At 45.2% G+C, this 25911-nt stretch overlaps 2 protein-coding genes across 2 annotated transcripts in view; one reads left to right on the top strand and one right to left on the bottom strand.

The window, feature by feature from the left end:
* Nucleotides 1-309: 309 nt before the first annotated feature.
* Nucleotides 310-20011, bottom strand: SAMD7 (sterile alpha motif domain containing 7). The gene is made up of 7 exons (XM_075004614.1): nucleotides 19896-20011; nucleotides 18496-18626; nucleotides 10379-10457; nucleotides 6719-7401; nucleotides 2520-2641; nucleotides 1646-1756; nucleotides 310-582 (listed from the first exon to the last, which is right to left on the bottom strand). Exons 1-7 carry the CDS (start codon nucleotides 19994-19996, stop codon nucleotides 310-312), a joined length of 1500 nt encoding a protein of 499 aa, XP_074860715.1. The 5' UTR covers nucleotides 19997-20011.
* Nucleotides 20012-20613: 602 nt separating this feature from the next.
* The window catches only part of LRRC31 (leucine rich repeat containing 31), a 53377-nt gene continuing 48079 nt past the window's right edge, over nucleotides 20614-25911 (top strand). Inside the window, exon 1 of the mRNA XM_075004542.1 lies at nucleotides 20614-20856. Within this exon, the coding sequence (XP_074860643.1) occupies nucleotides 20834-20856 (23 nt within the window). The 5' untranslated portion in view covers nucleotides 20614-20833. The remainder of the gene's footprint in view (nucleotides 20857-25911) is intronic.

Raw genomic sequence — 25911 nt, 5'->3', positions numbered from 1 at the left:
GTCAGATCAAGGTCTATGATGGTATTTTTTGAATCCCTAGCAGGTTTGGGTGATAATTTTGGAGCGTTGATATAAATTTAGGTTTTAATTGCATTAATATTTGCTTATATGAATTGCACTTGAAATTAATTGCACTGGTGTGTGTTTGCACTTTTAAAAATGCTTTAAAAACCCTTACTAAATCCTGCTGCATTTAGAGGTTATTTCACCACCCTTCTTTTTATGAAATTTTCAGATGTCCCATGAAAACAAGTATAACGTAGGAGTTCTACTGTATGAATTAGAATGTTGTTATATGTCAGACCCAGCTCAGCTCTTCTGAAAGTTGATCATCTGAAAGTCAGTCTGGGCTCCAGCTGTGTCACATGGATTCTCCCTATTTTCCAAAACAGTCAGCTCCACTGTTTTTGAAGTTTCTGGGTCCTGGGAGCAGGGACTGCCCAGTGTATCACCAGTGCTATTGCAGTGTACAGGGGATCCCATGTCAGATGGCTGATCTGATGGTTTGCCTGTAGCAGAAGGAAGGGGCATGGACAGAGGAAGATTCATAGTGTAGAACACATTGCCACGCCTCCGAGACACCTTTAAAGATATAAGCAATTACAGCAATTACTTCAAATAATATCAGTTTAACTAATTAGTCAGAAGAGAACCTTAAATCTGAATCTAGGTCCACATTATCCACAAGGCTGATGGGGACATGACCTCAGACTCTTCACATTATGTGGCCACCTGCCATATGATAGAAACAGATGTATGAGAGGTTACCAGAAGTTCAGAAATGGCCTCCACTGCCTGATCTCTCCATTTCAGCTACGCCCAACTTCTGCTGAATTGATTTGGCAATGCTAAACACAATCTGCAGAAGAGGAGCAAGCACCCTGTTAAATCTAGACAAAAAACTACTTTGTCTGAGACAATTTCCCAGTAGGTGGTGCTCTTTAGCATGTGTTGTATAGCCAATTGGTGGTACATATGACAAATGAGAATAGAGGAATAGGTTTAATAAGAGGAGAATGAGAAGCATATAAGAGTAAGAGTAAGGAAAAGAAAAAGGAACATGGATTATGAGACAGACAAAGGAGACAAATAGAAATGAGGATACATTTAAAGTCAGTGGATGACATTAAGAACAGGAAATTGTAATTGATGGGCAAGAAAATCATCTTGTCAGCAAGAGCTGTAAAACTGAAATAATATTCCAAGGAAAGTGATGGAAGCTTCATCACCTGGGTTATTTTACAGGACCAGTCAAAGTATTGGAGAATATACAGCAGAGAACAATCCTCCATTGATCAGGGAGAGAGGGAAATGGGAAACTGGCTAATTAATCAGATAAATCTTTCTCATTTTTAATTTCAATGTAATCCCATGATCCTGGCTGTAGAGCTCTACCTTTCCCAAAGACATTCTCTTCCACCACTATCTCTCTGTCTTAGTTCTTTCCCTGGGGACTAATGAAGAACAAGGAGAAGCCGAATTGGAGTTCATGTGTGGTCCACTGTGACTAGTTACTACACCCTATCACAATAGTATGTCAGAAATTTTAACAATGTTATATAATTTCCAAATAAGTCAACACAATTTTTTCACCTTCCCACGCAACACAAATCTTTCATTCCCCCTCCATTTAGCATTTGCATACCTGAGATCGAATTTTTAGTGCTGGTCCCAGTTTTAATCCCATCGTGTCCAAAAGATGTTCTTCTGTCAAAAGTGGCAGGGTTTCTCCATCAATAGCATGAGCTTTAAATATCTTATCAAACAATAAAATTCACATAATGGCTTGTTAAAAAGAGACCCATTTATGTCTTCTATTTTAATCCCAATTCTCAGACAATAAAGGCAGGAAGCAGTAAAATAGAAGTAATTCAACTGGATATTAATCTGAAAGCAGCTGGATGTGGCTGTCATCATCTGTGCATGCAGCACATTCACTTGCTCTCACTGAGTTCCAGCTCTGTAATGTTGCAACATTATTTAGTTTTATTAATTTAACAAAAATGATCAATGGAAGGGAGGCTTATATCTTAGTAATTAATTCTTTACCACGAATATGCAGATCTGCAGTCTCCTGTTTACACTGCTTATGATATTTCATAAAATGGCATGAAGTAATTTCCCTGTTACTTAAAACACTGCTTAACATCACAAGAACATGCAATTGCTTCTGCCTGTTTGAAAATTGCAAGTGCTACATTGGCAGAGTGGGGGTGCAGGGGTTAAAACAGTCTTTACAGTTGCTTTGCTATTTACATTCTTATGCTATGCCATGATAGAACACATTGTATTGCAGCATACAGCCACAAACAAGCACTAACCTACATTGTATGCTATCTTTTATTTCATGACTTTACATTGCTCAGCACTGTGGAGTCTCACAGTACTACTCTGATGTAAATAAAATAAAAAATAATAATTTAATTTCAGCAGATAATATTATGTTAGTTGAACTTTAAAGCCAGGGCATATGTCTTTAAACATCTAAAAATGCAAATATGATTAATACTTATGGTCACCTGTGCATAGTCTGAACAACCTGGAAGGCTAATAATAAAATTGTATACATCATCTACCGTCCATTTGCGTATATCTTCAATGGAAGAAATATCTTCTCCACTCAAAATCAAGCCATGTGCTCCTTTGAGAAGGAAACAAAAATGTGTTTGTGTGACCTTGATGGACAAAACAGTAGGAAATCCTTTTAAAAAGTAAGAGATTATACACATCAACAGGACCTTCTTTACGCACTAACAATATTGTGTGGACACATACAAATCAAGGAGTCTTAAGCAATATACTACATAGTCACTCATTACTTTCTAATTCTGAAGAGTTTGTTTTTTCTTTTATTTAATTTTTTTCTCTACTCACGACACTATACATGCATACCATGCCATCGTATTTTCTCTTAAGCCTACGTTTTCTGACGCTTTTGGTTTGTTATACCTTACACTATTTTAACTTGACGAATATTTCAAATGAACAAGCAAGCCAATAAGACTGCTCTGGATCACACTCATGGAGATCACATAACTGATGAAGCCTGTACTGTATCATGTGCATCAGGTAAATACTAAAAGTTAATGTCTTCTATAGTGTTTGAAGGCACATCAGTCTAGGTGACGCATTGCACAAGGGACATCTGTAGAATAACAAAACAGCACTTCATGAAAATTTGTACAATTACAGAATGCATGCTATACATAGATTATACATGCACCCAACCTCAGTCCATCAAACTAGTGTCTGCTGTAACTGCATGCATGCAGAAAGAGTCTGGACAGAAGCAGGAGGCTAGTTTAGAAACTTCAGCTATTTTTGTTTTGTTTCCATTGGACTTGCATTACTGTAAATTTATTTTGGAGCAATACAAACTGGCTTTTTGTGGCTGTTTTAAGTTAAAGACCTGAACCTGCTGCCATTTAAACGAATGGAAGTTTTATCAAGATTGGACTCAATTCTGTTAAACCATATAGTAAAGGCTGCGGAATTTTAGAACAATGATCTTGTGAAACTCAGCTGCCAAGATAGGGTCAGTGTAACCTATGTCACTCAGGGAGTATATACTGCAGAGTTTGGTCGACTTAAGCTTTGCCAGCAATCAGAAGTCATTTTAATAACATCATTGGAGTTCATCCACACAATGGGCCTCCGGTTGGCTGAGCGCATCCATAGTCATTGCTTTTGCATCAACATAGCATTACATCAAGGGTAAACTCACCATCTCTGTCACCCTTTGCCCCTAAGAGCTTGAGGAACAGAAAAAGATGCATCATGGGAACTTGCTCACCATCCCATACTGCACTTCTTTTCATTCCATCATTTCATGGGCTTCCAACTGCATTCTGGTGATGAGCATTATGAATACAACGGCTACGTCTACACTTACCAAAAACTTTGAAATGGCCATGTTAATGGCCAGATCCAAGAATACTAATGTGGTGCTGAAATGCATATTCAGTGCCTCATTAGCAGGAGACTGTAGCAATCTCCCATCTCGGAAGCAGACAGTAAGTGTCTGACTCATTCAGCAGGTGCTGCACAGCTAAGCTGGAGCAATTATCACCTTTTATGCTTTCTGTTCCTGTTTTGTCCCTCCAACCCTCTGGGAGAGGGGAAGCTGAGTCCTTCCAGATTTCTTCCCTGAGGAGTCGTTCAGCTTCTCACCCCTCACTATCAGTCTTTGAGAGAGGCCACACACCTTTGCAACAGGCAACTTCTCCATGTTCTTGTAGGCACTTGTGGATCACCAGACCTATTTTGCTGATGTCAGTGTGGGATGGTCAGGGACGGTGCATGTTCCAGAAAATGGGATTGTGTAGAATGTGGCACACTGGGGCTTTCTTTCCAAACCAGAATATTTCAACAGGGGACATGCAAATGATCATAGTGATCCTTGGAGACCCTGAATACCCCTTGCTCCCATGGCTCATGAAGCTTCACACAGGGAGCCCAGACAGCAGCAAACAGCACTTCAGCAATAAGCTCTTCAGGTGTAGGGTTGAATGATCCTTTGGCTGATTAAACTGAGTTTGTCTTTTTGGCCAGTTATACCTCAGTAAGAAAAAAATTCTGATGGTCATTGCAGCCTGCTGTACCCTCCAAAATATTAGTGAATCAAAGGGGGAAAAAGGTTCTATAGAGATGGGCTGCTGAGGCTGATTGGCTGATTTTGAGCAGCCAGACACAAAAGGAAATTAGAGGTGCATAGCAGGAGGCTATTTAAATCATCATGTCTTTAAAGGAGCATTTTGACAGTGATTCACAGTAATGTGTCTGTATGTGATGCATTCAGCCAGGCAATGTTTACTTGCTGCCATAAATTACTTCTGTAATTACACTTGCTTCTTGAGCGTTAATTACTCCAATCTGTGTTTCAATGTTAGCACTATGATATATGTATGACACAAATAAAAACTCCTCTTTCAAATACTCGTTTAATAAAGAGATAAAACATAAACTTTTGGATAAACAGGGTACATAAAAAGGAATGATCTTCTGGTTAGGGCTTTCATTGCTGGGTATGATTCCCACTTTTCTTAGGAACAAATCCACAAGCATGGAGTGCATGAGTTTCTTTAAAGGACAAGGAACACACAATGAATGCAGTGGAGGAGTTTGGGGAGTGCATGGACCAGAGTTATGTAGTATCTGGAAGGCGAGCTGAACACGGATATTTCTGAGTGCAAGCAAATGAGGGAATTCTACATCTCCATCTAGTCCACCAGGAGCTTTATCATCCACTCCAGCACCTGTGTCCTTTCCTGGCTAGCCATTCATTGCCTTCGTCCATGCTCTTATTTACCTATGTGCTGCATCTGTTAACTACAGCACTTTGAGAAAGATCCTCTATTTCCCCTCAAAATAAGAGTCACGAAAGTCATGAGACTTTGGCAGTGAAGGTGGTGTCACCAAAAAGGATGGCATGTAGTTTCTTATAGAAACAGTGTGTCTTCAGCGTGGCACCAGAGTGACAGTTGACCTCCCTTGATTTTTGGTTCACCTACCATAGCTCATTGATTTGAGCACAGCACTGCTGTATGTCTATTTTATGGCCCCCTCCTGCATGCTTCTGGAAATCAGTCCACAGCATTTGCAGTTCCAGTGTGTGGGTCGGGGGTGAGGCCACAACCACACAGCTCCCTCTCCCTGTACACTTGGCAGATCCACCAGCTTTGGTTTGCTCCATATGGGAAATGTTTGCAGTATAAAACTGATACCGTCAGCTAAGAAGATGCTATGTGAAATGTTCACACCAAGCAAACAGAAAGAGAAATTCTGAAAAATCTTAGGCCTTTAAACAGAGGAAGGTAGCATACCTATGTACATTCAGGAAGCAGAGTTCTAACTGCTGCCCAGAGTGGTCATGGTCAGGATTCCAGAGACACTTCCTGGAGGCCAGTTCGGGTGACATAACCAAGTAAGGTGTGTACATTGCCACTGTCTTACTTTGCCTACATGGAAAAATTTCTATGCTGCTCATTGAGGTGGTTTTATTATGTTATCAGAGCATTTCAGTGGTAAACTTCCATTGTTCTGTCAACAAAATCTGACTTTTGTCAACAAGACTGTAGTGTAGCCAAGGCTTTATTCACACCCCTGAGTGACATATTTATACTGACATAAGCTGTAGTGTATATACAGCAAACCTGAGGCATGAATTTGATCGCAAGCATAAGGCATCTGATGGAAGGACTCCCTGTTCTGCCAGACAAACACACAGGAACAGTTGCTGCCAGGGTCCCACCAGGCGACTTAGAGGAAATGGGAGGACTGAATGCATGAGATGGAGTTGCAGAGAAAATTATCCTGACGTTACGTGTATTAGCATCTCATCAGCATGTGATGAGATCATATTGCAACATGGTAATACCATAACACACAATTGTGATGTTGCATCAGGAGGTTGCTTTGTGACTTTTCTCCTCTGTAACTCCATCTACTTCCCAAGTGGTTCTCTGAGATTATACATCACTGCCTTAGAGAATGAAACCTTTATATGCCAACAAATAACATATGACGATTTCTGTAAATAGGAAAAAACAACTATGTTTGCCATTGGTGGGTGTATACTTATCAGGTCAGTTTATTGTTAGTTGCCGCATATGTCCCTAATGAAGTCTACATTTTAAAACCCTGCCGCTGTCATTGTAAGGAGAAAATTATGAGAATGCTAATAAATAAATAAATAAAAATAGAGGCCAACTTGACAAACCTGGAGGTAGTAATGGATTGCTGGTTACTGGGAAGCTGTATGGAAGTGCTGAGCATGGGATTGCAGAAGGATACATGTACTTGTCGTCAAAAGCTGTGCAAGAGTTATTGGGATCCTTTTCATTTGCACTGCTGCAACCACTTGTTTCATTGGCTATTTCATGAGTAGTGCAACTTTTTCTCAGGCTGTGTTCATACTCTTTACAGCTTTTCATAGTCATAGCACATGGCTCAACATGGGGTTTGCTTGGCTCCTGTTTGTTTAGTATTTCAAGCTCTGTTTCTTTTTTATCCTCTTTCTCATCAGCAGCAGTAATGGAAGCAGAGTCTGCATTTTTGTCTTCAGCTTGGCTCTTGGTGCCATTGGCATTGCTATCACCAGTTTTGTGATTCCCAGCTCTTCTTCCTGGGCGACGGCCTTTCTCCCTTTGTAGACTGCTGATAGGAGGGTATGGGCTGGTTGTCATGAGCATGGCATTGCCATGAAGGTCATCCAGAGTGGTTCGTTGAACATATAGGTCACTAGGAAGGTGGCCTTCAGGAAGTCTGTGTCTGCCACGGAAAGGAACTGGGTTAGCGGGGATTCCATGGTAAAGGAAAGGTGCTTCCAAACTCAGTAGCCCTTTACGGTGAGCTTTCTCTATTACTTTTTGTTGAAGAATAGCACTCATTTCCATGTCCATCCTAAGAGATAAACAGAGCATTAGTAACAAGGACTGATCAGTTCTCCAGTCATTTCTTTCTCATTGACAGATTAAAATTAGAATAATTTAATACATGAATAAAAAATGTTTCTTTCCCATATTGCTGTGTGTGGAAGCTTTATATGAACAACAGAGGAAACTGAAAGTGACTTCAAAGGAAAGAAGACTTTAAAAAATAGAAAAATATTATGCTTGTGACAATAACGGATGAAATATTTTCTGACAAAAGCATGATCTATAAGTTAATAACACAGGCATCACTGCATCAGTTATAATCACTTCACATTTTGAAAGTTATCATAACAATCACAAAAGCTAGAGACTTAAAAAACTTAAATTTTCAAGAAGAAAATTGTACACTACCTTGAAAACGGGAACTTATATGGCAATTGATGTAGGAATATAATCATATGATATATATGGGCCTTGACTATACTGCCAAAGTCAGTTAACATCAGTATGTAAAGATCTTGGGCTGATTCGCCAATGCCTTTTTGCCTCTGTCTAACACTCAGATGTTGCAAAGGGCTGGATTCTGGCAGTAAATGACAATCTGAGAATTATCTTTGTGGAGGGAATAAGCCACTGATATAAAGCCAGTGGAACAGGTTCCTTTGCCAGCCTCCCCCCACTGCATCTGGCACAGAGTGGCTTGCCAGAGAGAGGTGAGGGAGCTCCAGTGTGGTAAGCCAGTCCCCTCTTGTCACTAAACCCTTTAAGTGGACAGGCCGGTATAGAAGCAGGAAGCTATATCTTGCTCCCCTCCCACATCCAGTGTGTACTGTAGCTGAAGGTGAGTGAGTATTCCTGTCCAGATTTACCAGCTGTACCCCTCCCACTTTCCCCTCTGACCTCCAGCAGTGTCTTCCTCTTTAGGAACTGTAATTTGGTAACCCTAATTTGGATTCAAATTCCTCTTTGAAGATAATGGTATAGTAAGGAGGAGTTTGCTACATGGAAAAAGGAGTCCACCTGATTATACGGAAACTGGAACAAATCACCAGATTTCCATGTTCATGAGACCAACATTGCTTCACTACACCAGGACAGCCGGTCATCCTTTTTATGGTATAGGGATTTCCGGGCCTCTCCAGTACTCCAGCTGTAGAATTTAAAATACTATGAGTGAAGGGTCCAAGCTGCCAACTTCAGATCTCTTTCTCAGTTTTTCTAAGGTCAAGGGTATTTGAATCCCAGAGTTACAAGCTGCAAAATTTAGAGCCATATCCAATCTTTAACCAATGAATGGTTCCACATGGGCCTCTGTGAGCCGATGCCCAGGTGCCAGCTAAGGGTCTGGTGGGGCAAAGGGGGTGATGCCACACCAGCAGCTACGCTAAGCAGCCAGGGCAGGCTGGGTTCTTTGGTTTGTGTTTAGTTCAGGTACAGCAGCAAGAGGAAAATTACACTTAGAGAGGCTTTAACAGTTACTTTTTATTTATACAAAGATGGGAACAATTTAACTAAGACAAGTGATCAAAGTACCACAATTGTGAATTTTTGTTTATAACTTTACTAACAGTTAATAGGAAACCTCTGGCAGCGATTTTACAACAGAAGCAGCTGCCGCGTGTAAAAGGGGGTTTTAAACTGACCGCTCAATTTATGAATGAAACCAAGATGGCCACCGAATGAGTGACAGGATAATGATTTTTCTGGTGGTTACTAATGTTTACAGAAGGTAATTGCTGACCGCAGCTTGCCAATTAAGGTAAGGTAAGGACCCCCTGTGGTTTGATAGACAAGATAATGATTTTCTACTGTTCTATGTAAAAGATGGTGGAGGATTCAGTGTTCTAATAGATCCAAGGGGTAAACGCGTTTTAAAGATAAGGTAAGGGCTTCCTGCGGTTTGAGTGACAGGCTAATGGTTTTTAGCAGTTTATAGCCAAAAACAGTTAGTACCTGCGGTTTTTAAAGGGGAAACAACACAATTTAACTTAAGAAAAGTTTTAGACAAACTAGCTAGCTTAAACTAATACAAGTAATGTGTACACAAGAAAGGCACGTTGCAGGTGTGATTTTCACCCCTGCCTCTTAGACCTGGTGGAACCAGAGTCTTTCCCTCAATTCCTGTAGGAAAGAAGTGTAATACAGGTGTAATTCTTACCCCTGCCTCCTAGATCCGGTGTGACCCAAAATCTTTCTCTCAATCCCTCGGGAAGAAGTAGATACGAACCAGGCGTCCCCAGTCTCAGGAGTTAATTCCAGACCTGGCCAGCAGGTGTAGGTGATTGAAACTCAAAGAGGGGTGGGCTGCCAAACCCCTTTATACCCCTTGTGTCACGTAGGCTTCTTCCTGGTCTCAAGTGGCCAATCGGGAGGAATGTGTTTTGAACCCCAGGTTTCCCAGGGAAGGTGCAAGGCTTAATTTGCACCTGTGAATTGTGGACAATTGGGCACCTTTGGAGGTGATGGGCGGGGGTTCCCCATTCTTCCTGGGGAAGTGATCAGGCGTGTCAATCACCGAGATCAGCAAGAAGGGTGGCCATTAGCTAGCCCATTCACTGTCTGGTTTTTGTGTATAGTAGAGAGGCTGGGCGAGACAGCACACCTGCGTTCCCAGGACATCAAAGGCTACCTGTCTCCCCTGCTTGTTTCTCTCTCTGTCTCTCCCAGTTCGGGGGAGAGGAAGAAAAGGCCAAATGCGGGGATTCATGTCTGGCTACAGCCTCTCTCTCTTAAGTGTTCTATTTAAAAATAAAAGCAGAATGAGAGACAAGCAGAAAGATTTTCTGTATGTCTGGCTTCCCGAAACATTGGGGATTTTTTACAGATTTGGATGGTTTGAACAAGCACTGCAATTACCTTTAACAGTAGCTATAAATATAAGTAAATATACAGTAAATATACCTTTAAATTTGTATATTACAAAATCTGCAGCTAAACTGTCCCAGTCTGCCTCTTTCCTCCCTCCCTCAGGCCTGTAGCTCAGTGGAAAATTTACATTCAGTTACCTGGCAATGTGTTGTTTTTGAACTAACTCCTGCCTCCTGGCCATAGCTTCCATGGATTCTGGCTGAAGAAAACTATATCCTAGTTAAAAATAAATATATATGGTTAGAAATGCTTAGGATTGCACTCACACTTCACACATGCCCTGCAGTGAGTGCCGCTACTACTTAATCCTTGTACTCCATTTGGAACATAGGTCATCTACAAATCTCCCCCATGTCACTCTTTGTAGATGTTTCTGTAACTTCTGTTTTTTTCACGGATAGGGTTGTTAACCCTTTTACCTCGGGTGACTGCTCTTAAAAGTATTGTTAAAAGTTAACAGTTAAAAGGCCTCTGGAATATTTTTCAGAGTCACTGGTGTAACTTCAAGTCAGATGCTGCAAACATTTCCCTCTTCAATGGCACTAACAATAGTAATAACTAAGCCCAGTATCAAGGCTACATCTACACTACAGAGATCCTTTGAAAAAAACCCTTCTGGAAGATCTCATCAAAAAGAACTACTGTGACAGTCTGAAGCAGAAGACTGTGACTCTGGGAGATGTGGAGCACACAGTGGACAACTTTGCTCCCATGGGGTTTCCTAATTGCTGGGGATAGGGGGAGCATAGATGGAACGCATATCTCCATCGTGGCTCTGGACCACCTGGCCTCAGAGTACATACACTGCAAGGGTATTTCTCCATGGTGTTGCAGGTGTTGGTAGATGACAAAGGTAATTTCACCAACATCTATGTGGGATGGTCAGGAAAGGTGCACGACTCAAGCATCTTTAGAAATTCCAGCCTATACAGAAAACTCCAGGATGGCACTTTCTACCCAGACCAGAAAATCAAGTTTGGCACTGTGGAGATGCCCTTAGTGATACTGGGCAACCCTGATTACCCTCTGCTCCCTTGGCTCAAGAAGCCATACACAGACATCCTGGACAGCAGCCAGGACTGCTTCAAAAACAGACTGAGCAAGTGACGAATGGTGGTGGAATGTGCCTTTGGCCATTTAAAAGCCAGGTTCAGGTGCCTTTTGACCCGTTTAGACCTTTTCCAAACCAACATCCCCACCATGGTTGCAGCATGTTGAATTCTCCATAACATTTGCAAATCAAAGGGAAAAGTTCATGCCAGCCTGGGTTGCAGAAGCAGATACCATGATCAGGGGTTATGCACATCCAGACACAAGGATATTCACCAATGCACATGCAGACGCAACAACAATCAGAAAAGCTTTGAAAAATAGTTTTATGAATGAGCAGACAGCCACATGAATCTGCTGCATTTAACTGTTGTGACACCACACCAACCCCACACAATGATGTGTGCTTGACCTTTCTGAAGCCACCTCCAACTGCACTGTGTTCCTTGTCAGCCAATAAACGGCACTGTGGTTTTCACAAAAACATTTGTTTTACTTATTGGGTGCAGAGGAGATGAAGGGGTAGGTAAGAGAGAAAGGGAATTCTGGTATCATGTGGTAGAAAGTGAATCTTTTGCAGGGTGGAGAGGTCCTGGGCATGGAGCAAGAGACTGTCCTTGCCCTCCCCCCGACTGTTGGGGACTCTGATGAAGGGGAGGTCAAGCCATATCAAGGGGAGGCTGGGCAACAAAGTGTGGAGGCTGCATAATGAGTCCTATGGTAGTCCTCATTCCTGCACTGGCGCATGGTTTGCTGCCACTGCTGTCTCCGCTTCTGGTTAACAGCAGCTCTGGCTTGCTCCCTGTTAGCCTTTTCAAGTTGCTGCAGGATGACGTCCTGTTTGGATTTCATTTTTTGCCTCATTACAGCAACCCTATCTCCCCCACATATGGTGCCTGTTGAAGACAGTGAAGGTAAAAATTTACATACAATTTTTAAATGTGACACAAAGTGCTTACGCATTGAATGAATTCGTCCCTGTTTGACAATCACTGCAACTTTTGTTTTCGAAGGCTACTTTTGGCTTCTTAAGGATAACCAATGAATCAATCTGTGCAGAACAGAAGGTATTAGTTATCCAGACCATTTCATTGTAGACATGGTAAGATCTTGCCAGCCTACGGATGGTGGGGAGCAGGGCTGGCACAGCCCAGCAGCTGTGTGGGCTGTGAGGGGGTTATCCCTCTAAATTGTAAAGTGTGGGGAAAAAAAGCATCTTGACAGATCCTTGTCAATTCTGTGCAGGGCAAAAGCCATTTAAAGCAGGGAAAGCCTACACTGGACATGCTGCTGTCCGGAAGCAGGGTCTGCAGAGCCTGGCAGCCACATGGTAGGGGGTAGAGGTCGATCCTGCCGGCCGCATGGCGGACTGGAGAGGGGTCATCCCTGTAAACTGTAAAGCACGGAAAAAATGTTTGTCAGTGGCTCCTTATCAATTGTATGCAGGGGAAAAGCCATTTAAGTCAGGAAAAACTCGCACTGGACAGGCTGGCAGACATGTGGTGGGAAGAGGGGTCAATTGTGCTAGCTGCATGGTGGGCTGGAGAGGGATCATCCCTGTAAATTGTAAAGTGTAGAGAAAACATTTCTTGGTGGCTCCTCATCAATCCTGTGCAGGGGAAAAGCCAGCAGTCTGGTGGGAGGGGAGAAGGCCAGGGGGGCCCGCCAGTCATGTGGTGCAGCAGGGAGGTCCTTAGAAATTTAAGTGGCTAGGGAGCAGTGTGAAAAACTCTCATCAAAATTCCCATGCTGCTTCTAGGTTGCAAATAGAGACACAGCCTCCTAAGTATAACAGAGAGTGAAAAAGAAAATATGCCTATATTAGCTGCGTCTACACGAGCCGGCTACTTCAAAGTAGCCGTACCAACTTCGAAATAGTTCCCACCACATCTACACGTGGCGAGTGCTATTTCAAAGTTGAAATCGACGTAAGGCGGCGAGACGTCAAAGTCGCTATCCCCAACAGGAGATGGGAATAGTGCCCTACTTCGATGTTGAACGTTGAAGTAGGGCACGTGTAGATGATCCGCGTCCCGCAACATCGAAATAGCGGGGTCCACCATGGCGGCCATCACCTGAGGGGTTGAGAGGCGCTCTCTCCAGCCCCTGAGCTCTATGGTCGCCACATGCAGCAGCCCCTTAAAGCTCCCCGCTCCCTGCATTCCTGTGCAGGAAGCTGAGAGCGCGTGCAGGCAGCAGTACTGCCACGCACTCAGCCTGCACACCCTCAGCAGCCGCACCCCAACACCCCGCACCAATGGCAGCCAGCCAGCACCCCTAAGCGCCCCCAGGGCACCCCCCCCAAGGGGACCCAGGCTGGCAGCCAGCCGGGGAAGAGGCAGCGGGGCCCCTCCTGGACAGAGGCCGAGATCCGGGACCTGCTGGGGCTCTGGGGTGAGGAGGAGGTGCTCCAGGTAATGGGGAGCAAGAGGCGGAACACGGATGCGTTCGCTCAGCTGGCCGAGGGCCTGGCTGCCTGGGGTCACCCTGCCCGCACTCCTGACCACGTCAGGAGTAAGGTTAAGGAGCTGCGGCAGGGTTACGCCCAGGCCCGGGATGCGTCCAGCTGATCTGGGGCCGCCCCCGCCACTTGCCCCTTTTACAGGGAGCTCAGGGCCATCCTGGGCCCCCAGTACACCTCCTCCCACCCCAGCCACTCTTGACACATTGGCTGATGAGCCCCAGCAGGCCCCGGAGACGGAGTCCACCCCGGAGGCAAGCCCTGCACCCCAGGGCCCCCCCCAGGAGCCCACCCCTGGGATGCGAGAGGAGGAGGAGGGGGACTCCTCCAGCGACGGGGGCCTCCGCATTGCCCTCCCGTCCTGGAGCTCCAGCAGGGCATCCACCCAGTGGGTGTCCCCCAACCATGGGAGCGGACTGTCAGGTATGTACCCCCCCCAGTGCACACCCCCGGGGTTAAGGGGCGGGGACAAAATACATGACCAGGGCCCTCCACATGCCCAGATGACCATGGCCCCAAGGACAGCAGTGGCGTGTCCCTCAGAAGAGTGATCAGCCCCTGCCCCCCAGCAGGACAGCGCCATGCCCCATCCCTGGGGATGGGGGGAGCGGAACCTAGGGTCCCCCATGAGGAGAGGTGGGGAACACCCATCATCATCATCAGCATCTCCCAGGGACAGGGATGGGGAACCAGCAGCAGAGGGGTGGGGGGACAAGGGCCACAGGTCAGGGCCCACACTAACGGCTGTCTCCACTCTTGTTCCCCCCATGTTCCACAGCTCCACCATCGGAGGGCCCGGAGAGCGCTGGCGAGGTGTCTGTCGTCCCAGAGAGCCCACCGGGGCCATCCCAGCAGGCCAGCCCCTTGGCAGAGCACCGACCAGCCCCAGGACGAGGCCGACGGCGGAGCCACCCGCGGAAGGCCACGGACCCCCAGCTGCTTGCGACCCTCCGGCGTCAGCTGGAGGTGTCGGAGCAGTGCCTGCGGGTGGAGGAGTGGCGGCTGGAGCTCCAAGAGCGAGCGCTAGCCTGGCGCCAGGAGGCTTGGGGGGCCTTCATGCGCACCTTTGAGTGCATAGCGCAACACCTGGCGCCCCCGCCGCTCTGCCCGCCGCGCCACCTGCTGCTCTGCCTGCCATCCCTCCACCGTCAGCCACCCTGGGGCCTGCTGCCGAGGGGGATCATGGGCCTGCGGACACCGGCTGGCCGTATTTGCCGGTTCTCGCGGCCCCCACGCAGCCTTGCCCAGGGCTCCGGCCAAGGCGAGGGTCGCGCCCTCCAACACCGGGCGCTGGACATTAGGGTGCGGGGCCGAGGACGTGGCCCCCCCCTCCTTCGTACATATCCCCCATTTGTATATAGTTTTTGTTGGACCCCTGTTTTGCTAGCTGCCCCCCCATGTAAATAGTTCCCCCCTTTTTTTCTATGTTATTAATAAGAGGTTGCACTGTTTGGTTTGAAACAACATTTCCATTTATTTCAAAGAAAAGTGGGGGGGGGTGCTCTTGGGTGCTCTGTGGTGTGGGCGTGGGGGCAGGGAGTGTTGTGGAGGATGTGGGGGTGCAGTGCGCGGCTCGCCTGCTGCTGGCCCTGCCAGCGTTCACCCCTCAGCGTGGTCAAAATGGGCCCGCAGGGCCTCCTGGACCCGGATCCCCTCAGGGTCAACCTGGCGACTAGGAGCAGTGGGTGGCTGGACATCGGCCCTGCCAGCCTCCACAGCCCAGCCCTGGCAGAAGGCCTCTCCCTTGCTCTCTACCAGGTTGTGGAGTGTGCTGCATGCACCCACAACCTGGGGGATGTTGATGAGGCCCGCATCCAGGCAGGTGAGGAGACACCTCCAGCGCCCTTTGAGGCGGCTGAAAGTGCGTTTGACCACCTGACATGCATGGTTCAAGCGCGTGTTGAACCGCTCCTGGCTGGCTGTGACATGGCCCATGTAAGGGTGCATGAGCCAGGGCCGGAGGGGGTACGCCGCGTCTGCAACGACGCAGAGGGGCATGGTGGTATCCCCCACAGGGATCTCCCGCTGGGGCATGTAGGTCCCTGCCTCCAGCCGGCGGCACAGGCCTGAATTTCTGAATACCTGGGCATCATGGGTGCTGCCAGGCCAGCCAACATAAATGTCCAGGAAGCGGCCCCGGCTGTCCACCAAGGCCTGGAGGACCACAGAATGGTATCCCTTCCTATTGAGGAAGCATCCTCCGCTGTGCTCCGGGGCACAGATAGGGATATGGGTCCCATCCAGAGCCCCAAAGCAATTTGGGAAGCCCAGGCTGGCAAACCCCGCGGTGGCAGCATCCGGGTCCCCAAGCCGCACGAGCCTGTGGAGGAGCAGGGCATTGATTTGCACGGATGACCTGCAGGGGAAGGACATGAGAGGGCACCAGTGAGGGGTGTGCAGGGTGTGTCTGGCCCTCCACCCCCAGGGCCCCCCCCGGGCTCCCCCCAGGCCTCCCCCCCCACGGGTCCTCTTACCTCCATGAGGACAGCCCCGACGGTGGCCTTGCCCACGCCGAACTGCTGCCCTACGGATTGGTAGCTGTCTAGAGTGGCCAGCTTCCAGACAGCGATGCCGACCTGTTTCTCGACGGTGAGGGCACGTCGCATGGAGGTGTCCTGGTGCCGTAAGGCAGGGGTGAGCCACTGACAGAGCTCCAGGAATGTCTGCTGGCTCATCCGGAAATTCTGGAGCCAGCGGTCATTGTACCACTCGCCGAGCACCAGCCGCTCCCACCAGTCTGTGCTCATGGGGTAGCTCCACAGCTGGCAGCGTGTGCGCCAGGGGTCGGGGGGGGGTCGGAGGGCAGCAAGGTCTGGGGCTGCTTCCTCATCCCCTGGGAGCAGCTCCTCTTCCACAAATAAAAGATGATCAGCTGCCTCCTGCATGGCACTAAGCAGGGCAAGCACTACTCCTGCAGGGGCGGGTGTGTGGACCTCTGGCTGCTGCTGCTGCTGCTGGGAGTCCATGCTGCTTCCACGGGGTGTGCATGCTTGTGGCCCTGCAGACCGCGTGCTGTGCAGGCTGTGTGTGTCTGGGAGGGGCCCTTTAAGGGAGCGGCTTGTTGCTGCCCCAGAAGTGCTAGTCCACCCTGTGACCCTGTCTGCAGCTGTTCCTGGCACCCTTATTTTGATGTGGGCCGCTGTGGTGTGTAGATGCTCCCCTGCAGCGCCTACTTCGATGTAGTGCTGCCCAACGTCAACGTTGAACGTCGACGACACCAGCCCTGGAGGATGTGTAGATGCTATTCATCGAAATAGCTTATTTTGATTTCGCTACATCGAAATAAGCTATTTCGATGTAGCATACCCTTGTAGACGTAGCTACTGTGTGAGCACAGGGTTGGAACATTTGCAAAAATGCTGTGTGGTGCCATGATACTAGATTACTTACTGGTTGCCTGGTGTGGCAAGGTGTCCTATAGTGGAAACCGCAATAAGTCAGGCTTCCCCAAAAACCTCGGGCGAAAAAATAAAAGATTACCTGTGTGAGACCTTTATGGAGATCTCCAGAAAGGAGAAGCACTCCACCCCCAGAAATATTAACAAGTTGTTCTAAGGGGCATAGATTCAGTGCACCTGAGCCACAACCTGCTTGTAGCAATTTAAAAAATGTGCTCCACAGAAGTAAACCTATAGCCCAACACAGCTGCAACCTGCTTTAGCATTCTAAAAAAATACTCACCAGAAGAGGACTCTGCACCAGAGCTTCAGGTTTCAATGAGGAGGGGACTGGCTCAAGGTCGAGCATGAAGAGCTCTGGCTGCTAGGATCCACTTCGTTGGGTGCCTCATCAGCTTCCTGCTCCCTCTCTTTGCTCCCACCAGGATCCTGAGGACTGTCTTCTGAAGAGTTCTTGTTGGCTTTGGGGACCATGGTTGGGTACCTCCCAAGAATGATGTCCAGCTGCTTGTAGTACTGACACATCTTGTGAGATGACACATACCGCCCATTGGCTTCACTCATTTTGTGACAGTTCTGCCTGAGCTCTTTTACTTTCATCCAGCATTGCTGAGCATCCCAGGTGTACTCTTTGGCAATCATGCCCCATGAAATCTTCTCATAAATGTCTACATTTCACTTGCTGACTCGCAGTCTGCTCATCGCTGATTCTTCACCCCACACAGAAATGAGATCCAGGATCTCATTGTGGGTCCATGCTGGTGCTCTTTTGTGACCCTGAGAACTCTAATCCTGAGAAGAACCCTGAGTAGTCATGATGGTTAGATGTGATGGCTAGCTGCAATGGATAGCTCCTGAGGAGTGCTATCCATGCTGGTCAGAAAGAAAATGAATTCAAATTCCTGGGCTTCCTGTTACGTACTTCATGCACACCTGGAGAGCAGCAGAGGTGAAAGCAGCCAGAATGGACACCTGTGGGGCATTGTGGGATACCTGTGGGCCACCTCTGGAGGCCAATAAAATTGATTTAGAGTAACACAGTTTCCACACTGGCATTAAGGTCGATCTTTTAAATTCAAACTTGGCATTATGCCGCCTCAGCTGGTTGATGTAAGAATGTCAGCCTTACCGCTCCTTAAAATCAACCTAATGGTGTTTGCAGTGAAGACAGTGACATTCTAAAATTGAGCTAACTTCCTTCAAGTCAACTTTATGCTGTAGTGTAGACGTAGCCTAAAACTTATTTACTGCCATCAGTGACAAACCTGATGAAAAGCTGTATCCATTCACTTTTTCAGTAATATCCTGTTACTTCACAGATCTTTCAACTGGCTATTACCTGGACCAGGATAAACCCGACTGGACAATATGTTTGGCATGCTTGCATGCTGTGGGACAGAAGATCCAAGGTGGGAAGCTACATGGATCTGTCTTGGGTCAGCTGGTGCCATCATTTCAGTGGAAGGCAACAAATCCCTAGGGAGAGAGAGAGAAAATCACAGTTTAATGTGCAAATGTTATAGTGTAATTTAGCATGGCGTGTTCTGTGCTCACATTGGTGACTTTGACTTTAACATTTGACTGAGGCAAATCTGGGATTTGATTTGCAGAACTTGCTCAGAATATTATGCTAAAAAGTAATAAAAAATGTAGATTAACACCTACCTTCTTATGTAAAAAGGTCATGGGGTCTTTTATAAGCCCTCATGGTCACCTTAATTTTACCTTTCCCCTGAAAAACAGCTCAGAACTACCCAGAGCACAGATTTTTAAATGACTCAGAGGAAGGATCTACTGAACTACCAATGCCGCATACCGCAACACTGGGCAGTTCTTCAAAGTTTTCCATGCACGTACTCTTTAATTTCTAATTCTGTAAAAGGTATTTTGACAAACTGCAGTAAAAGACTTGTGGCATAGTCAGAGCTGGCCTCGTCAGCTGATTTGGGCCCTGGGATTTGGGTTGTGAGCCTATAAAATTTCAGTAAAAATATTTTTGGGTCTAGGCTGAGCCAGAATGTCTACAGTGCAATTTTAGAGCTTGCAGCCTAAGCTCTGTGAACCTAAATCAGCTGACCTCGGCTCTGAGACTCCATGCGGTTTTTCTAAATTTCACCGTCGACATACTGCAAAGGCTGAGAATAGATCACAGCCTAAGGTTGTAGTGGCTGCACACATTTGTCAAAGACGTGGAAAAAGCAGTGTTGTGCCTTGTTACATTTGTATTGTTTGTGTAACATTGTGATGCTCATTAGCTCTTCTGACATCTCTCTTGGAAGATTGATCTGTACTAGTAATGGTCCAGAAAGGCAAAATGTTCTAGGGAAATAATTCAAACATTTCCTTGTCTTTCACAGAGTTAGTAATTGCACGTCTTTTCTATATTGGACTTTCTGGGTACGATGTCAGAAAATGTTCTGTGTTCACCTTAATAAATGTGTCTGAGAGCAGAGTAATTAGTAGTAGACAATTATCTATGTGGAACTTAGAGCCCTGTGCAAAAGTAGGTAGTAGCACAGCAGAAGTACTGTAGTATTCTGTAGTCAAAGACAAGGCTATGAAATTTATATAAGGGGGATGCTAAGGAAACACTCACTGGTTATTCCAGCCTTTAGTTATGAAGCCTATTTTAGAGACTAGAGACCAAAATGTTAAAAATAATCTCAAATCTTAGCACTTTGCTTATTCTTGAATATAAGGTGAGCTACTGTTCTTTAAATGCAATGGACAAATGGGGAAATATACCTGTCTACAAATCGAGGTTCATACTGTGAAGGAATTGCCTGCATTCTCTGCTGGCCTGCTCCCATGAGTTGAGGGTTTACTGCCATCATCTGGTTTCTCATTAGTACTTCTTGTTGCTGTCGAAGTTCTAACAGAAAGCATATAAAATTTTATTGTAAATGCAATAAGTGATTCTATATCTAATATAAACCTTATCAGAAATACAATTAGTTAGCATATAATCTTTCTTTATGTCCCACCTGATAAAAAGGAAAACAAGACACAGAATGCTTACTGCCACTTAAAAAATGTAGCCTTGTATTTCCCCTTTAGCTACAGTGAGCACCTCATTGATGAGTAGAGCATATGACACAATCTTTAACTGTGCCACAAATAAGATGTGCAAGGCCTCTAGTAAACAGCGACAATTTATATAGACACATACCTCACCACTATTAAAATACAAAGGAATAATGATGTATACGAAATTTGTATTTTTAATGATAGTCTATGAAAACATGGAAGAGCTAAATAAGAAAAATGCCAACCTGTTCTGATATGGAACACTGCAATCTAATAGGGTAAGCATGGGCTATGAGTCAGGAACTATTTTAAAGTAGATGTCAAAAGCTAAATACAGAATTCCATGTATAGGCACCTTATAAGAGTTTGATCTAAAGTCCAGTGAAGTCAACAGCTCATATTTATTTCAATAGGTTTTGGAGTAGGTTGTAAATACTTGATTTTCAGTGCACTCTTGGCTTCCAGGAAATGTTTTTATATATATATTTTTGCTTGTTTAAAATTATTTTTCTATTTCAAATGAATTAAAAGTTCTACAGTTCCAAGGATCCGTCACATCCTTAGAACCTGCGAGAGGTAGTGCTAGCTTTTTAATTCCAACATCAGCCTCCGTCTTTCCATCTGAAGAATGAGTATCTTCACCACAGCAAAATCAGATGACAGTGGAGAAGAAAAAAGGGTAACTTTACTGCAATTGTCTTTCACTCTAGGACATGCATCTGCAGCAGCACTGTTTGTCATGGTACACTCCATTGATGTTCTTTTCTCTGCATTTGCAGAGATGTAGGGTCTCTGGTAAATGGTCTTTTCATTATTAATTTCTTTAGCAGGGTCAAGAGTTGCAGTGTTTGATGCAAGCATTTGAAGAATGCTACTAAAATGGTCACGCTTTACAGTGGGGTAATAGTTCAGAAAAGTTTAGTAAATGATCAAAAGTTGTCTTAATAAATGGTTAGAAATTATTATAGAGACCACTAGGTCAAATATGCTGCTTATAACCATAGATTATAAACCTTCCATACCACTTTCTACTGTTGTGTTTATTACCATCTGTAATATATGTTGCTCATGGCTCTGACATGCTTATAATATCTATTGATCCTTTATAAATTGATCCCCCATTATAAAGTAGGACCATTAAAATCTGATATGGTTTAAATACTTCAGATACAGAATATATTTTGGGGCATGTTCCAACAGCTGGATGCTCCAAAGTTTTCCACCAGCTTGCTGGGAACAAATGGGAATCAAGGAAGAGAACAGAGACAAGTGAGTGATGCTTCTGCTCTTCATAGCTTTGCCAGCACGGGGCTGCAAAAGCACAGTCAGACTCTCCTTTTCAAAATCTCCTCTCCTATACACATCCAGCCAGGACCTGGTCTTGCCCTTAATAGGGCTTACCAGCAAGCAGTATGTTTTTCTACAGAGCTTTTGAAAATGGATACCATTCTCAGAGGCCATGTCTACACTACCATGCTCCTTCGAAGGAAGGATGGTAAGGAGGGTGTTGGGAGTTTACTAATGAAGTGCTGCGCTGCATACGCAGCACTTCACTAAGGAAATTCCCCCCTGCAGCAACTTCAAAGTTTTAAACTTCGAAGTACTGGCAGGCATCTAGCCGCAGCTCACCTGCTGGTACTTGAAAGTGCCAGGGCAACTTCGAAGTCCCTTTACTCAAAATTATATCTTCTGTATATAAAGTATTTGAACCATATCAGATTGTAATGGTCCTACTTTATATTGGGGGGTCAATTTATAAAGGATCAATAGATCTTATAAGCATGTCAGAGCCATGAGCAACATATATTACAGATGGTTATAAACACAATGGTAGAAAGTGGTATGGAAGGTTTATAATCTATGGTTGTAAGCAGCATATTGACTAGCAGACTCTATAATAATTTTTGAGGAGTAAAGGGACTTGGAAGTTGCCCCAGCACTTCGAAGTACCAGCAAGTGAGCCGCGGCTAGACGTGTGCCAGTACGTCGACATTTAAAACTTCGAAGTTGCCGTGTGTGTTGGGGGGGGTGGGGATTTGCTTAATGAAGTGGTACATATGCAGTGCAACACTTCATTAGTAAACTCCCAACACCCTACTTACCCTCCTTCCTTCAAAGGAGGGTGGTAGTGTAGACACAGCCAGAGTGTAGTACAGTGTGTATCCAGATGAAGCACCATTTCCTTGAAAATTTGCTCCTCAGATTATGTGATTAATATCCCTAGAAAACTATTCCCCTCTGAAAATTAACCAACAAAAATAGCTTAGTTAGATAGCATTGTGCAATAGTATATTTATTATTGTTAAAAACCCATACAACCATCAGTTGTTAGACAGATGCACCTCTTGTGCTGCTAAGTTTGTATCACACAGCAGCCGTGTCTACATGTGCACGCTGCTTCGAAGTAGTGGCACTAACTTCGAAATAGCGCCCGTCATGGCTACACGTGTTGGGCGCTATTTCGATGTTTACATCGACGTTAGGCGGCGAGACGTCGAAGCTGCTAACCCCATGAGGGGATGGGAATAGCGCCCTACTTCGAAGTTGAACATCGAAGTAGGGCACATGTAGCCGATCCGCGTCCCGCAACATCGAAATAGCGGGGTCCGCCATGGCAGCCATCAGCTGAGGGGTTGAGAGATGCTCTCTCTCCAGCCCCTGCGGGGCTCTATGGTCACCGTGGGCAGCAGCCCTTAGCCCAGGGCTTCTGACTGCTGCTGCTGCAGCTGGGGATCCATGCTGCATGCACAGGGTCTGCAACCAGTTGTCGGCTCTGTGGATCTTGTGCTGTTTAGTGCAAGTGTGTCTGAGAGGGGCCCTTTGAGGGAGTGGCTTGCTGTTGAGTCCGCCCTGTAACCCTGTCTGCAGCTGTTCCTGGCACCCTTATTTCGATGTGTGCTACTTTGGTGTGTAGACGTTCCCTCGCAGCGCCTATTTCGATGTGGTGCTGCGCAACGTCGATGTTGAACGTCGAGGTTGCCAGCCCTGGAGGACGTGTAGACGTTATTCATCGAAATAGCCTATTTCGATGTCGCTACATCGAAATAAGCTACTTCTATGTAGGCTTCACGTGTAGACATAGCCAGCTTGTGCAGGACCTGTTGTTGTCCCCAGAGGTTTGGGAGTTTCTTGAATCAAAGAAAATACTGTGCATTGGGGAACATAACTATCACATTTGCTCATAGCTGACTAAGAGCTTCATCCTGCAAAGTAATAAGTGCCTCTTGTAAGACTCAGTCCTACATTCGTTGAAGTCAGTGGCAAAGTTGCCACTGAATGGTGCAAGATCAGGGCTCTGTTCAGTACCCAGCACCATGCAGGATTGGGCCCAATATCTACGGGGGATAACAAGGGTAGTGCTTTCCCAGGTGCTGGAGCATCTCTCAGAACCAAATTTTAAAGTCCCACAGACCCACTCCAACACAAACTGGGCTCCATATAAAATCTGGTGTAAATTTTTTGGAAGCTATTCAGTTTTTCTCAAGTCCTAAGTAGGAATCTGGGGAGATCTTTTTAGGACTTCAGAACTGTCAGACATTATTCCTCATACAGGCGATGTCTACACTTGCATTCCTCTTTCAATAGAGGAATTCAATTGAGGGAAATTGAAAATGTGAATGAGGTACTGATTTACATATCTTGCACTTCATTTGCATAATCTTTTTCGGAAGAGATTCTTTCGAAAGAAAGAGAGCAGTGTACATGAGGCGCTTTTGAAAATAAACCCTATCTTCGAAAGAACCCTTGTTCCTGAAACAAAATAGGAATACATGTGGTGATTATTATTAACATGGTCTTAGAAAGTTCTAGTTCTAGCTTACCTCCTGCTGCCATGCCACTTGCTAATCGATATAAGTGCTTTTCGTCCAACGTCCCTTGTTCCCCAAGTATAGACATCTTTCTCATGTGGTCTCGGGGAGTCATGTTATGAGATGATGCAGCAGACCTCCCTTTTCCAATGTAAACAATGAAGTTAGAAGGGCCCAATAAGGTAATAAAGTATTCAACAGTTTAGAAAGTGATCCAGTCCCATTTAGTTTTAATGTTGAACAGACAGACCTGCAAGGCCAACCTTGTAGTGCTTGTAGGTAGTGTGTCTCAGCCAAAGTTATATGTACCCTTGTGGGTACACTGAAGTCTTTCAGGGGGTGTATCAACTCATCTAGATATTTGCCTAGTTTTACAAAAGGCTACATAAAAAACACTAGGGCTATGTCCACACTAGCCAAAAACTTCAAAATGGCCATGCAAATGGCCATTTCGAAGTTTACTAATGAAGCACTGAAATACATATTCAGCGCCTCATTAGCATGCAGGCGGCTGCGGCACTTCAACATTGACACAGCTCGTCGCCATGCAGCTCATCCAGACGGGGCTCCTTTTCGAAAGGACTGGCTACTTCGAAGTCCCCTTATTCCCATCTGCTCATAGGAATAAGGAGACTTTGAAGTAGCTGGGGTCCTTTCGAAAAGGAGCCGTCTGGACGAGCTGCACAGCAGTGAGCCGCATCAATTTCGAAGTGCTGCAGCCGCCCGCATGCTAATGAGGCACTGAATATGTATTTCAGCGCTTCATTAGTAAACTTCGAAATGGCCATTTGCATGGTCATTTCGAAGTTTTTGGCTAGTGTAGACACGGCCTAGGTAAGTTAGTGCAGTCTAAAAGTTCATTCAGACAATGACTTGTTTCTACATCTTCATATGCCTTATGCTGAAATGTAAGTACAGTATTTCTATTCCAATTCATTTATTTGATAATAAGATGGTAGGAAAGTCAGCAAGTGTTCAGTAGTCTTCTGTGATGTTTTTGCATGTTTTTGTAAGTAGTTTTTAAGTGAGGAGTACCTTGGTGGTATGCAAAACAAATCTGACTCTTTAAAAGGGTACGGTAACCTGGAAAAGTGGAATGGCACTGGTTTTAAGATCTCAGATTTCCTTAGGACCAGGGTTCTTAACTGGTGGTGTGTGGACCCTTAGGGGTACACAAGAGAAGTCTGGGTGTACTTATAATTTTTTTAGAAAGGGCTAGTTTATAAAAATTATGGTTGAGAAACACTGCCATAGGGCAAATTACCAAAATATCTGAAGTGGGATTTTGCCTTCCTGAATCTTTTCACAACTACTAGCCATATCAAAGGTGCCACAATTCTAGTGCTAGGATATCCTTACAATGTTAAAAAAAAAAGAAACATAGAGACTTTTAATAATTTAACATAAGCCAACACCAATTTTCATAGAACTGGAAGGAATATGAGAAGTCATCAAGTCCAGTCCTCTGCACTCATGGACCCAATCAATTATACCTATGCCAAATCCATTAAGACAATGTGGTTGCACAGGTGTCAGAGAAGAATTTGAACTGGGCAAGTATCAGCACTGATAATGGTACGAAAGTAGGGGGGAAATCTGTGAGCAATTTGACTGTAAACTGAGCATACTTAATATGGAAGATTTTGAAAGACAATGAACGTGGACTTCCAAAATCTTCAGACACTCCACAGAAGACCACATTTTTTTTAAGAAAAGGGTAATTCATTATCAAATATTTTTGTCCTTTGAGAGAATCAGCCCTTAGAATTTGTGTGGATTCCAAATCCTATACAAAACAAGGGACTCACTGTATCTGTAGGGTTTTTTTATAATAAATGTATCTGCATAGTTGAGTCATACTCAAATCACAAATACTTTTTTGTGAGATGTTGTGAATGTGGGATTCCATTCCAGCCCTCAATTCT

The sequence above is a fragment of the Carettochelys insculpta genome, chromosome 10 (genome assembly GCF_033958435.1).
Source record: "Carettochelys insculpta isolate YL-2023 chromosome 10, ASM3395843v1, whole genome shotgun sequence".
Classification (NCBI taxonomy): Eukaryota; Metazoa; Chordata; order Testudines; family Carettochelyidae; genus Carettochelys; species Carettochelys insculpta.
Note: the sequence above shows the minus strand (reverse complement) of the source record. Positions and strands in the feature narration are given on the sequence as shown.